This window comes from Pholcus phalangioides, unplaced genomic scaffold (assembly GCF_987345545.1).
Source record: "Pholcus phalangioides strain wild (caught in Gottingen) unplaced genomic scaffold, Ppha-v1.0 ptg000005l_1, whole genome shotgun sequence".
Taxonomy (NCBI): domain Eukaryota; kingdom Metazoa; phylum Arthropoda; class Arachnida; order Araneae; family Pholcidae; genus Pholcus; species Pholcus phalangioides.
Window position 1 is genome coordinate 6,216,282 of NW_028301598.1, and position 15,089 is coordinate 6,231,370.

The window sequence follows — 15,089 nt, forward strand, 5'->3', positions numbered from 1 at the left end:
GGGAGGGTACCCTTGACAACATAATTATAGCATCATAAAAACCTAAAAACTTTTTTTTGAAAAATTAAATTTTTTTTTTTTTCCCATAACCGTATTTCAGTATCCTGTAAGATTGACTCTAACCAAAGCAAAATGACAGAAATGACTTGGTAACGAAAACAATTTTTTGGCCAAAATAGGATATTAGCAACCACAGTAACTTAACAATATATATTACATTCCTTTTTTGGGTAGTCTTCCACAAAGGGCCGGACTTGGGGGCAGAGCACCATGCCCCCCCCCCGGGCCAAGTGGTTTTTCTCAGGCCCCACCTAAAAAATTCTTGAAAATTTCAACCAGTTCTCACTTTTGTGAGGCCCTTCTCATGAGAGCCGGTTGGGCCCATGCGTTAAGACGGCACTGCTGAGGGGGGTGCGAAAGGTACGGTCGCACCAGGCCGCAATTCTTCCAAAAGAAAGCCTTTTCTTTTTCAGCAGATGTTTCGGAAATTTTTGATTAAAATTTAATTTTTTCCCATCAAACTATTATTGATTGCGAAAGGAGGCTTTCAGTTTGAAGCCCTATGATATCATTTTTAGTGTTATAAGGTATGGCCATAGCCCCCCGGGGCCGTCATTTCAACTTTTTCCGGGGGAGGGGGCAAATTTGTATATACATATACCATTTCTATAGTGTATTTTCTAAAGCGGCCCCCCCCCCGAATCCCCCAAATGACGGGCCTGGCATTAGCTTATTTCAAACAGGAAAAGAGTGTATGCAGGTGGTTACATTCTTCTGAAAAAAGTCTGGCATTTCTTTCTGCCATTAAAGAAATAACAGGGCAACATTAACCAAGGAAAAAAAACCATGTTTAGGGGCATCAAACGAAAAAGGACACCACATTAGAAATCTAGTAAGTTTTTCCCCTTGAAACCCTCCCCCTCATTGGAGTTACCATCTGGTCTGGAGGTTCCGATAGTGCGCACAAGGTGAATGTTTGTAGTTTCATCCGGCGGTGCTTCCACCCCCTTCGGATTGTTAATTGCATGCCTTACTAGGAACCTCTGAACTGTCATGATGTTTCCCTAAAGAGCAGAGCCGTAGCGTGCCTTTTCGGGGCAGACTTTTCCTTGGAGCCCTTCTTGAAAGGGTTGTTATTAAGCAAAATAAGTGTAAATTCCCCCCCTATTCATCTCGGTTCTCTGAGGAAGTGCCCCATCGCCTTAGCCTAGTTACAGCGTTACTAGGGAGGCTTGAGAACTTCTTTAAAATTGTCTAACACCACTATCTGTGAATCATTCTCATATATTCCGGAAGATGGGTATACAATGTATGAAAAAATTGATTGAAAAAATATGAATTAAAATTAACAATTTTTACTACTGAACTTCCGAAAAAAAAGGTAAGATGTCTCTGATTTTTTTTTCTCAATCTAATTACTCATTTAGTACAGTACCGACATTCGAGATATTTTGTTTCATGAACAGGGAGTTCATGCGTAAAAACATTTAAGAGCACAAAGGCCAGAAAATTTAGGATACAGGCTCTATGTTGCTTTCAGCCCCAGTAGTTCATTCTCTGATAAGAAAATTTATTTGCCAAATATTAAATAAATTATACCTGAGGTTTAAGCTGATTGCAGCTCGTGTTGCTAATATTCGACAATCTATACCAGGGCATCTCTTTGAATTTCGAATTTGAATATTCAAATATTGAGATTACAATCTTAGATTTTATTTGTGGAAAGAAACTATTGGTTTTACACAAGTAATCACATGGAGAGCTCATACATAGTGAATCCCACTTATGGCATTTTCCAAAAACTCATCAGAAAAAACGTTGTAGGAGGGAAAATGCTTTAAATAGGAAATTTCAATAAGTGTTAATAAAAGTTAGGATTAAGAAAATAAGTCGTACTCAGTGAGAAAGCGTTCTAAGTGGGAATGTTATAAATGGAATAGTTACTGTATAACACTATAGTAATTTTAAATTAATCTACATTTTCAAATACAGTTTTAAAGTGTTTCAGAATGTTTAAAAACATAATTTTTGTGAATTTCAGTACTTGATTCCTCTACTTCTATTAATTTATATTGATTAAACAAAAACAGCAATGAAAGATTCGAAAAATAATCAAAGTTATCAATTGCAACATATATTTGATAAAGATGATGAAATGCTTTAAAAGTATGTCAGAAATGTATGTCTGTTCAATATGATTTGAGCCATGATGAAATGTAAATAAGACCACACTAATTATTATTAATCATTTATAAATTTTCATTGAATTAAAATGCAATTCCTCTCAATGGATCGTGTTTGATTACTAGAGCTCAGAAGTTCATGCAAAATGCTATAAATGACTATTTTTGCCTATTTTAAAGCCTTTCTGTAAAAATGCCTTTTTTGAACTTTTTCTGCCCTAAATGCTTATTTTACCATATATATAGTTTTAAGTTTATTGGTGCATTTCAGAGGCCGTAATACACAAAACTTGAATATTGTGAGCATTGATAAACAAAATAATTTTTTCACATCAGAAAAAGTTTCCTCCCCCCTTAAAGCTCCATTTAAACGTGAATAAGTGATCTGAGAGATAGGGAACTTGGTGTTGCCATGAGTTAACTTTACTTTGACCGGATGGTGTTAGCATGCCCCCCCCCCCCCACATCCTGCAAAAGGGCCCCCTTGTCAGGTGTTTCACGCGCCCCCAAACAGTGAATTTATTGCATAAAAAAACAAAAAATGGTTAGAATCTGCCTGGGCACCACTGGCTGAAGCCCTGTCAGCCCCACCCTTGTGGAGGCCATGGGTGTTAGACATGGTGTTTCAGGTGAATGCAGCCCATGCTAAAAAAGCAGTGGAAAATTAGAACTTTTTGCTTCTCCCTATTTTGCTTCACATTATATGTCTTACTCAAGCATTGGAACTGCATTGTATATGTATAGCTAAATTTTTTCTACAACAATAGAACAAGGCAACTATGTTTCCACTATAGAAACAATTGTGATTATTCCAAATAATACATCAAATAAACAAGAATTATTCACAACTGGAAGGAACCCCATAGATCATTTTCTTTTCGAGCTCTGCGTGTGGTAATTATGGCCCAGGAATTGTGATCTGAAGGACTTCGAATAATTTATTTTAGGCTTGAAATCAATTCAACTCGGATAATAATGCAGTTATTACAAACTCTAATTGGAACAATAGACGGATTAAGTGCAACCAATTTTCCAGGTAGTTTTTGGACCCTTATAAAAGAAATAACTTAGTTTATTGTTATTTTTCTTTTTATCCATAACTTATAAATGTTTTTTTTTTGTGCCTATTTCACCTGTTGTTAGTGCCTAAAGTTCCGGGCTCTATTGATTATGATCTCAACTATCAACACATTCCTGAAATAATGAAAAAATAATGTAATAAAATGAGTTATTTCTGAAAAAATTTTTCCCCCTTCAAGATTTATGTTCGTCAGTTGAAAAATTTAAAAGTTGGGGAGCGACTGCATACAATTTTTTTTGGAAGGGGGGCAAAAGTTGTTTCGCACCGGGCCGTGAAATTCCCAAGAACGGCCATGCTTCCACAGTCCAGTCTGTCAACTCTCTTCACCAATGCACACAGCAAATTATGAAGACAGAAGTTTTTTAAGAATGACCTCTTTCAATATCACTTCCAAAAGTGCATTGCAAAATGTGTAAAATTACTAGGTCAGATACAAATAAATTAAGATGAACCAGATAGTGTTTTACTGTGTTATCCATCCTTTTTTTTAAAGGACGTGTTTAAATTTTAGTGCTCAACGCCAGTGTAATCATTTTTGACAAATGAAGCACTTTCATTTCTAGCTCTTTACTTGAGCATTGTAAATATTGTGTGTGTGCCTCTGCATGCTCTAAAAATACAGAAGATGACTTAATTGACTATTGGGTGTCATCAGAGTCACAAAACCTAGAATAGGCTTATGTACCCAACTGCTTTGTTATGCAAACTGTTGTTTCACCCACACACAAAATGTACACTATAATTTTGAATGATGAATGTTAGTTATTGTCCAAGACCATGAAAAGTAAATACAAATTATTTTTTACCATCCAGACAGAAGTTTTTAATGACTACTCTACTTGTTGAACCCTCAAACTAAGAAAATGAAAAATTAATAAACCAAATAGGCCATATACAACCCCCAAATAACTTAAAAACAATACAATTTCTGCTTTGGCAGAATCATTAATTGCAATCTACAACATTTCTAATACTTAGCATTATATCGATGATTCCCTCCTAAATTAAAATCAGTTACACAAATTTTGTTGACAGGATTTGATAAAAAAAAGTAAGACAAAAGTAGGACATTTTACCAAAAAGTCGGATGAGTGGGAGTCCTGCACAATTTTTTTACTGAACGAGGGGGGTATCACCCATTTTCTGTATCCGTACATGATGCCGGCTGAACAAGTATCTTAGTTGTGGCCTAGCCCACGAAAAACTCTGGTATAGAACCTGATTTCAAGATGTGGGCTTTAGATAGGGCTGTTTTGACAGCATCATTTGGGCCCGATCCAGGGGCAGGGGAGCGACTTCCCTGGGAGGCAAAATTCGGGAGGAGGAAATTTTAGGTTGGAACAAAGTGTGTCGGAAGTGAAATGAAGTGATGTATAACAATCGGATCGGGTGAAAAGACCATGGGGCCGAAGAGATACAAGGTTGTTGATTGTTGGACATGAGAGATGTCGGACGCTCTGGTTTAGGCGTCTGTGTAAATAAATATGATTATAAGTTATTCTCATTGGCTCTAGTGTATACTTGAATCGTAATATGTCTAGGAGGCCAAGCGAAGCATGGTGTCAGCGGTGGGATCCCAAAAGATCCACCGATCCAGTTTTCGAACGTCGTTGAGTAAGTCTTCGCTTGATTACTAACGTTCAAATAACTAAGCCTAAATCGGCGCTTTACATAAGTCTATGGTTAGGGCTAAGAACATCTCGTCAACGTTTCAAGTGCTGTGTTCCGAATCGTTTTCATTTACAACGGCATCCGAAAGGCCAAAATGGAAGAAACACTTCGAACGATTTTGCGACACGTCAGGGCTAGCGAAGAAGGGCGAGAAACACCAAGTCAACACGCTTCTCTACTTGTTGGGTGATCAAGCGGAGGACATTTTCACCTCGTTTCACCTGCCATCAGCAGACCAAGAGAAGTGCGATTTGGTTACAGCGGCATTCGACGGACATTTTTTGCCCAGGAAAAATATCATATACAAGCGGGCCAAGTTCAACAACCGTGTTCAACACTCCGGAGAACCAGTGGAGGAGTTCATCTCTGCTCTCCGTGTGCTAGCGGAGTCATGCGAGAATCAAGCTCTCCGAGAGGAGATGATTCGTGACCGCATCGTCGTGGGTGTCAGCGACCGAAGATTGTCCGAGAAGCTTCAGCTGGAGCAAGGTCTGACGCTGGAGAAAGCTACGACCATGGCAAGACAATACGAATCGGTCAAGAAGCAGCAAGAGGAGTTACATAACCCTGCGTTAAACCAGCTCAGAGCTAGCCAGGAACCCGGCCAGGGTCACAGGAATCCACGGCTCAGAGTTCAAGAAACAAGAGCAATCAACGAAGGAAAAGCAGGGCCAGGCTCGCAGTAAGAATGAAGCTTCATCTTGTTTTTGGTGCGGACGAGCAAAGTTTCATGACAAGAATTCCTGTCCGGCCAAGGGCGCCACGTACCGTAAGAAAAACCACTTCGCTAGGGTTTGCAAGTCAAGGGTAGCTGCGAACATTTCGTCAGTGCGTAAAGTCGAGGTGAAGACATCAAGGACATTCCTTGGCTACTTAGTATCATCCGCGTCAACGCACAAAGAGACTTGGGAAGAAGACGTCTTTGTCAGAGATGTCCGAGTCAACTTTCTGCTGGATTCAGGAGCAGATGTGACAGTCATCCCAGGCAGTCTCTACAAACGAAATAAAAGCAGATTTCCGAAACTCAAGCCTCCTGACCGGAATCTTTCGAGTCCCGGTGCAGCGAACTTGAACGTCAAGGGAATGTTCAAGTGCCAGCTAACTTGCAAGTCAGCCTCTACGTCAGCAAAAGTCTATGTGATCAAGGGACCCGATCGTGCACTATTGTCAAGAGAACATTGCGTCCAACTAAAGTTGATTCAACGACTCAATGAAGTGACGGCTCACAGCCTAACTCAAGTCGACCCAGAAAAAGAATTTCCACGAATTTTCGATGGGCTTGGAGAACTGAAGGGAGAATACGAAATCAAGCTGAAGCCCGGTGCCGTGCCCTTTGCAGTTTACGTTCCAAGGCGAGTTCCTATCCCATTAACGGATAAAGTAAAACAGCATCTCGATGCGATGTTGAAGGACGGAATAATCAAATCAGTGACAGAACCGAGTGCATGGTGTGCTCCGCTTGTATTAGCAGCAAAACCGAATGGAGACATCAGGCTCTGCGTCGATCTGACCAAGTTGAACAGCAGCGTTCAACGTGGGAACTTTCCGTTACCTTCAGTTGATTATCTGTTGGGCCATATACCACCAGAGGCCAGGATCTTTTCCAAGCTGGACGCCACAACAGGGTTTTGGCAGAAGAAACTGGCAGAGAAGACCCGAAGGCTGACAACTTTCATCATGCCTTTCGGAAGGTTCCGTTTCTTGAGACTTCCGTTCGGAATTTCTTCAGCTCCAGAAGTTTTTCAACGAGAATTGCAGACCTTCTACAGGGTATTCCAGCCGTAACGAACCTGACAGACGACACGTGTAAAGAGTCACTCAAGAAGAACACGACAGACGCCTCAGAGAAGTTCTTCGACGATTCCATGATGCGAACGTGACTCTCAACAAGGACAAGTGTGTCTTCTGCGTCACTGAAGTAAGGTTTTTAGGTCATCTGATAGACCACAAAGGAATCCGGCCTGATCCGATGAAAGTAGAAGCCATAGAAAATCTTCAACCACCAAAAGATCTACGTGAAGCGCAACGCTTCATTGGAATGGTGAAATATTTGGCAAGTTCATACCGAATTTGAGCGAAATTTTGGCTACAGTTCAATGTGTTTTTTATGGCTACCGGGTTTCATGGATACTGCGCTACTGAAAACATCCAATGACTTTGTGTGGGACTCCGAGCAGGCTCGATGCTTCAAGGAAATCAAACGCTTGCTTGCGTCGGTACCAGTCCTAGCACGGTTTGATCCTAAGCTACCGGTCATCGTCTCTGCGGATGCATCGTCTTATGGCTTGGGAAGTGTGTTGCTTCAAGAACACGATGATGGTACAGTACACCCTGTGGCCTACGCGTCAAGAACTATGTCCATTGCAGAAAGAAGATATGCTCAAATCGAAAAAGAAGCGCTAGCACTCACTTGGGCTTGTGAGAAATTTGAAGACTTCATTATGGGACTGGAAGCGCGTCTTGAGACCGATCACAAACCACTCGTGCCCATATTTTCAACGAAGCAACTGGATGAATTAACACCTCGTTTACAACGCTTCAGGCTACCGATGAGATATTCATCCACAATCTCATACACTCCAGGTAAACAGTTCTTAGCAGCAGACGCCCTCTCAAGAGCTCCTCTTGAAAGTGACAACTCCGGTGAATAAGGCCTACGTGAGACTTGTCATCTCTACACTTCCTGCTTCCGAGGCTAGGCTATTAGAGATCAAAGATGGACAGAAAAAAGATGTCACGATCTCGAAGATAATTTCTTTCATCGCTGGCACCTGGCCAGATAAGAAGACATTGAGCCGAGCAGAATTACCATACTTCTACGTCAAGGACGAGCTGTTCATCGAGGATGACTTACTGCTACGAAATAGTCGCCTTGTGATACCACCAGTCTTACAGCAAGACATTCTAGAACGACTTCACTGTGGTCATTTGGGAGTGAACAAGTGTCGTGCCCTTGCGAGAGAGTGTGTTCGGTGGCCCGGTCTGTCAACGCAAATTGAAGACAGGATCAAGAACTGCGCTGTGTGTTGTCAAAATAGGAGCAACAGGCATGATCCACTAATTCCGACGAGCTTCCACCCGTTGGTGCGACAGTTCGGGATGACGACACCATGCCGAGAAGGCCAACTGGAGAATCGTCAGGAGAACAAACATCCGTCCCCATCAGAGCAACACGATACGGTCGTGTGGTGCGGAAGCCCCAGCACTATCCGCTCACTGACACTATAAACTAGAGTCATTTTTATGAAAAAAATAAACATAAAAGGGGGGGATGTGTCGGAAGTGAAATGAAGTGATGTATAATAATCGGATCGGGTGAAAAGACCATGGGGCCGAAGAGATACAAGGTTGTTGACTGTTGGACACGAGAGATGTTGAACGCTCTGGTTTAGGCGTCTGTATAAATAAATATGATTATAAGTTATTCTCGTTGGCTCTAGTGTATACTTGAATCGTAATATGTCTAGGAGGCAGGCGAAACACAAAGAACACTGTAATAAAATTATCAAATTTTAAAGTTGTGGGGGGGGGGGGGGGGAATAATGTTTGCTCGAGGCGGGAAAAATCATAGTTATGGTCTTGTGTTAGGTATACGGTATACGTGCCTGCTTCTGGCACAACTCAGTCAGTACTAAATTGGGCATAGTGTTAGACCGCAGTTTTAGTCGGTTTAACAGAAAATGTATAGATGCAACAGAAGATAATTTTCACAACACTTTGGGAAACACGTCTACCATTAGCATACCCATTAACAAATATTGTGCAACAAAAAGCACACAGAAATTAGATGAAAGCAATGGTGAATATTGCTCTTACAACTTTTACTTATTGCTCATTAGGTAAGTTTTTACAAAGATAAAAAACAATCTTTGGAAATAGGGTTTTTTTTCATGAGGCAGATTACAAAACCATTAATTTGGTTACATTCGGCGCAGAAAAACAAACGACATTGTATTATCAATATACTGCATATAGTAATAGCAAACAGAATGTGTACATCTGTCCAAAGCACAAACATATGTTATAGACTTCGAATGAGTTTGGAATACTGCGCTAGGCAAAAGTTTTTGCTTACCTCGAATAAATATTCTTCACAACACACCAATTGTGTGAGTATGAACACAGATGCAGATGCCATTTCAACATAGTTATTTTTTAAATATTAACGAGCAATAAATTGCCATAATGGAGAGTACAACTAAATTTCACTATGGTGTTAGCTCTTTTTGCAAAATTTAGAACAAAAATATTGAAATCTTGTGGATAAGGAAATCTCAATCTTAGGTCTGGGATAGATATCTACTTTGACACAAATCCCCCCCCCCCCCCGTTTATGCAACATTTTCAGCGGTTCCCCTATTATAACATTAAATTCTTATCCATATCTACAATTTGGTGAAACCTATATTTAACACCGATCAGAAGACATAGAGATCATTTAGAAGACATCCTTCGCTTCTCCTGCATCTTTGCGGCACGCTTCTTCATTATCTGTACTCTTTTATCAGCACTCATAAGCAGGCTACAACTAGCGGGTTTTGTCCCAGAGTTGTTGGATGATGATGATGATGAAGAAGAGCTAGAGGAAGGAGCAGCAGCAGATGACGATGATGCAGATGATGACGATGAGCTAGCCCTAGCAGCAGCAGCAGCTGAGACCGTACTTAGAAGTCCAAGCCCAGATTTCGAGGAAGAAGAAGAAGATGACGACGAACCGCTCTTCGTTATAACAAGAGGAGGCACTGTTGTTGCAGATGAAGAGCTGTGAGAAGCACTGACTATCTTAACAGAAGCTGAAGAAGTACTCGAAGATTTACCCGACGATGCAGAATTGCCCGAAGAAGACACAGAGAGGTTGCTGAAGGCTTTCAGGTTCTGATTACTTGAAGAAGATTTTGAGCTGATAGTCCTTGATGATGATGTTGAAGAAGATGCTGTGGTCACCCTACCGCTGAAGTTTGCTGCAAGACCAGCCAATCCTATAGGTTTATTCGTTGAACTTTGACTATTTCCTTGAGAAACAGGAGCCTGAGGGGAAAAAGATGAATTATAAAAACAATAGTAATACACAAAATGAAGGAAGCAGAGAAATAAATTAAAGGAAAAGCTTCCCGTGATGAAACTGCTGGAACAAAACATTTTTTCACATAGAGAGGTTTTGGGAAAATGGAAAAAGATTTTTAACCAGTCATCTCGCCAATTAATTTCCTTCTATGCTACTATGACGTGTTATTTCACCGCAGTCAGATGACTGGTTAGGGAAACGATCGAATGTGGCAAGAATAACAAAAAGTTTGATTGGGAAACCTGAAAAATGTGAAATTTCAATACATAGTAAAATCTGCCAACAATGGCCAGTAACTGGACCATGAAAATGTGACCATTATTGGGAATGGAAGTTTTATTAAAAAAAACTAACTCAAATTTGCTATCTAAATAACATTCGAAATGATAACCGTTCTGTAACTGATATTACAATGGTATATAATTTATTATAGTAGAATATATGACTATATTTATACAACTAATACTCACAACTGTACATTGCACCTCGTACACATTCCTCCACAAAATTTCTAATAAATTGGTACACACCAAAATGTGCGTGTACATATTGTGAACCTAACAAGAAGTTGGTTTCTGTTTAACACTAGAGCATCCGTCGGTATCAAATTGACACAGAGCATTTTTTATCCCGCTCGTTTTGCATCATTTTTTTTCTAAATGAAAAAAATTTCTCATGACTTTCCATTATTTTCCCTATGAAGCATACACAAAAATTTTCAAACCAATTATCAAATACTGAAAAGTTTTACAACCCGATTTACCTAGAATGTCTGATGCTTTTGTTTCAACACCAGCAAGTTTGGAATATGTTCTGTTTGGGTGTGTTTCTTCCTTTCTTCATATGATCTTTGGCCAATCTGGTTTTATTGAAATGTGTCTGTCACATTGTCTACCATTGTATGGATTGCGAATAGGTATAAATGTAATAAACAAATTTCTTTGCCAATGTCACACAATCTTTTTAAGGCCATAATACTAGTAAAAACTATTTGATTATTAATAGTTTTCATCCTTTTCTCCTATCCATTCCGATAATCTATCTTTATTATACAGTAGAGTCATGCTTATCCGGCCATTTTATGTTGGATAATAGGGAGGTGTTGGTTGACACACTAACACAATTCCGAAACTTTTGTCTATCCCTCGGACTCATATTTCATAATCACATTGATGGCCCAGTTCAAAAAGACAACTCAGAAAATTGAAGTTTTGATTTTATGCATGTCATGAGAAAGGTGGAAAAAAATGTCTCTACATATTACTATTATTTAATCATACATGCACCTCGTGCACACAATCCTCTACAGAATTTCTAATGAATTGGTACGTGCCGGAATGTGCGTGTGGCCCTAGAGTATTTATGTTGTCAGAATTGGCCTCTACATATTGCAAAACCTCAATAACTCCCAACCCTGTTTATACACTCCCTACTGTAGTTAAATCTGAGTCGATTTTCATTCAGCTCCATACAAAAGTGAATCCTTGAAATGCAACAATCTCAAAACATGGAATTTTGAGTTGTCAACTTTTTTGAACTAGGCTCTTGACATGTATAAAATTTTAGGTGCCTATACCAATTTTTCAGTCACCATAACAACCTAGGATTTGTCACGCACTGTTTCTAACCAGGGTTCATACTCTTTTTTGTAAAAGAATTTCCCAGACTTTTTGAGATTTTCCAGTCAAATTTGTAAAAAATTCCAGGTAATTTTTAAATCAAAAATATAATATAAATGAGTCATAATTAATTATATTAATTACAATTTGTTATCATACAACATCACATTAGTAGATTATTAATTATTACATTTTTTCATATACAATTTATACTTTTCAAATACACTTACCTAACGGAAAATTTGAACACAATCAAAGAAGGCAAGATTTCCCTTTTCTGCAATATCATTGTCTGAAAAATCATAACCTTAAAAATTTCTCTAACATCCTTCATTACAGGATGAATGAGACATCACTAATTTCAATACCCACAAGATTTTGGTCTTCACTGTTGTTTCCTTTGTGGCATAGATGTAGTTGGCTTTGCTGCATCACAACTCTTTACAAGTTGGCTTACACTAGGCGGCTTACACGGCGCTCGTCTTAACGCTAGAACCTAAGAGTTAATAACCTCTCTCTCTCTAGGGTATGTTATCGTGCGTCTCCTCTGATTTCACATACTTGGCATGGCTCTTAATAGCTTGTCTATCCATATCACTCAAATTGAACATTTTGCAGCAAAGCTGGCACAACACTTTAAATGGGTAATTTTTGCTGATTCAATCCAATCAGTCTACTGAAGATTCAGGTTTTATCCCTCCCCCACAATTCTAGATTGAAAACAGTTTTCTTACCACTCATCATTCTCAAATAAAAAAAGTCCATGTGGAAATCATATTATACACATGCTTCATCCGGAATTGCTCACTAAAGTCAATCTATGAAATTATCAAAACTGAGCTCTTCCAATACTTTTTACGCATGTCTCTCTACAATGCATAGTTACGATAAGTTTTCGGAAACAATTTGTATGCAGTTACAATAAGGTTGCAGCAATATGCTCTTCCACACAGGTGTTACAAAATTCTTATTTCTCCTCCACAGTTGCTATGATTTCTTGTGCTCAATTGTGATTATCATAATTTACAATGTTATTGAACTACAATTTAAGAGTTCTCAATTTCCCTTTCTAAGAAAAAAAATAAATTTTTTAAAGGTTATTTCCTGCTTTCAATCAGATGACAATCACGACGATTTTCTAGGTTCGTTGTCAAAAATGAACTATTTTTCCCAATTTCCCTGACATTTATAGTAAAAATGTTTTCCTCTGATAATTCCAGGTTTTCCCAGTTTTTCCTGACCAGTTCAAACCCTGTAAACCTAAGTTTGTGTCCCGGCCCCACCACTTTCAGATGTGCCAACTTTTGAAATACAGAAATCAGGAGATTTTCCCGAGGGGGAACCCCCCCACCCCACCTCTCCAAGCACTCATAGACTCGATGAAAAAAAAATTCGAATTTTTTTTTTTCATCAATTAAGAAAAAGTTACATCCCCCCCCCCCCCCAAGGCAGGTTCTGCATTGCCCTGAGCAGAATATAATTCCATGCCAGTCTTTCCATGTAGAATAGAGAAATCACATCTACATACTGTTCATCAAATGTGTTTCCTTCTGTGGATGCTATCAGTGATTCTATGTATCTTGGGTATATGAACTCTTAAAAGCTTTATATAGCTTAAAGTTTTATATTTTCTTTCTGAAGACATTTAATCGGAAGAAACAATTAAAAAAAATTCAAATTACAAAACTGCCAACGAAAAAACGTGTTTATCGCACGGCTGTTAATGGAATACAATAACGATTATACAGGAATTTCGGCAACCAGGGCCATGCCCCTGATAAATTATTGCCGATAACCACTACGAAAACGAAGTCGTCTTTGCCAGTTGCTTAAATACGGTCACAGACTTTTTTAAGGCTGCTCGATGGAAATGACTACGGCTGTCCTCTATTGGTGTTTTCCCTAACGGCGAAGGTAATCATTGACGCCACGACAACATGAAAGCTCGCGTAAAATCTAATTTTCTGCCAAAATCCGGAGAAATTTTAACAATTCCGGAGAGCGGGAGAAAGCATGAAAAATCGGGAGAGTTGGCAGGTCTGCACTTTATATATTCAAAGTCAGTACCCATATTTACTCTGCCTCCCGCTCTATTTTGCTAATTGCTTAACCCAAGATTGACAATATCCAATCATCACAATGGGTTATCATTCAATCAAGAATTCCCTTTCCTACACTATGCGAAAAACAAAGAATTTTCATATGTTTCTATTGTTTATCTATACAATTAGACTTCAGATAAAATCATTTTCAAAATGCTTCAAGGCCCAGAGGTGCAAACAAAAGGGTTTGGTAAAAAAAAAAAAAAAATTTGGGATTTTTCCCTTTAAAAAAATAGAAAGGTTCCACTGTAATTTAAAAAAGCAAACACACACAAAAACATAGGTGAAGAAGTACCTTTAGCTCGGTTCTTTTGAAAGGAAGCACTAAACTTGGCTGTGAACTTTCAGGCTTGCTGAGCCGAGTCTGAGAAGTGGTCGTTGTTGTTACACTGCTACTTTTAGTCGTCTTCTGAGTTTTTGATGCCTGAAAATAATAATATAATTAATAATGATTGAAATGAATAATAACAGCAAATAAGTATTTAGAGCATGTTTTTGCCAGAAATTAAAATAGCAATTAAACACGAATTATACAAATAAAGCATTTACAGCAAGGGTGTACAACTTCCAGTAAGCAAACTTAAGTGCCAGAGTGGTTCAAGATCTCTTCCATCATTGAAGGTCACCATAGGGGTCCACAGGTTTGATCTGGAGGAAGAAGACAGAAAGCAAGTTCTTTACTTACAAAACCTGGGTTGACAATGACAGATGGTGTGCCTTCATTTCCCACACAACTCCATTGGTAGGAAGTTGCTGTATGGTGATATGAGCAGAGCTGGTGTGTGGTAAAGTAGAAGTAGCGAAGTAGTAAGCAAACTAAACGTTGTACACTCTTTATTCACAGCATACAGCCACACTATATATTTGTTATGCTGTATTGCTTTTAGAATGATTGTTTTAGATTGAAGTGAATTTTTTTTTCTGCCAATGATTCTGCCATTCCCCATACATAAAAATAATAATTCCGAACATACAGGTTCATACTTTCGTTTCCTTCTTATAGCCATACTAACACTTCAATACTTGTCACAATGAACAAACCACATCATTGACCAAACATAACAACTGACTACCGTAACAAAGTGAAAAGTGTATCACAAAACTGTGGTGCAAGTGGCTCAGTGGTAAGATGCTTACCTACCACCATGAAGCCTACCCTCAGATCTGCGGTTTCAATCTAGGAAAGAACATCAATAAGTTCTTTTCTCAGCAGACTTGAGACAACCACGATAGATGATGCCTCGATATACTAGCGCCGGAAGTTCAGACTGAGGTCATGACTTTCTCTAGAGAGAGTAATTTCCAAACCCAAACCAATCTGCAGTAAATTGCTGTAGGGCGATATGACCAGAGTTGGTGTCCAGTAAA

At 39.0% G+C, this 15,089-nt stretch overlaps 2 protein-coding genes across 2 annotated transcripts in view; one reads left to right on the forward strand and one right to left on the reverse strand.

The window, feature by feature from the left end:
- The first annotated feature begins 4,943 nt into the window (after positions 1–4,943).
- On the forward strand, positions 4,944–6,720 carry LOC149085789 (uncharacterized). Its single transcript, XM_089232410.1, has 2 exons — positions 4,944–5,617; positions 5,727–6,720. The coding sequence occupies exons 1-2, from the start codon at positions 4,944–4,946 to the stop codon at positions 6,718–6,720; spliced, it is 1,668 nt and encodes a 555-aa protein (XP_089088536.1).
- Positions 6,721–8,736: 2,016 nt separating this feature from the next.
- Positions 8,737–15,089, reverse strand: part of LOC149085790 (integrator complex subunit 12-like) — a 34,913-nt gene continuing 28,560 nt past the window's right edge. Inside the window, exons 7-8 of the mRNA XM_089232189.1 lie at positions 14,017–14,145; positions 8,737–9,963 (exon numbers count right to left, since the gene is read on the reverse strand). Of these exons, the coding sequence (XP_089088315.1) occupies positions 9,370–9,963; positions 14,017–14,145 (723 nt within the window). The 3' untranslated portion in view covers positions 8,737–9,369. The remainder of the gene's footprint in view (positions 9,964–14,016; positions 14,146–15,089) is intronic.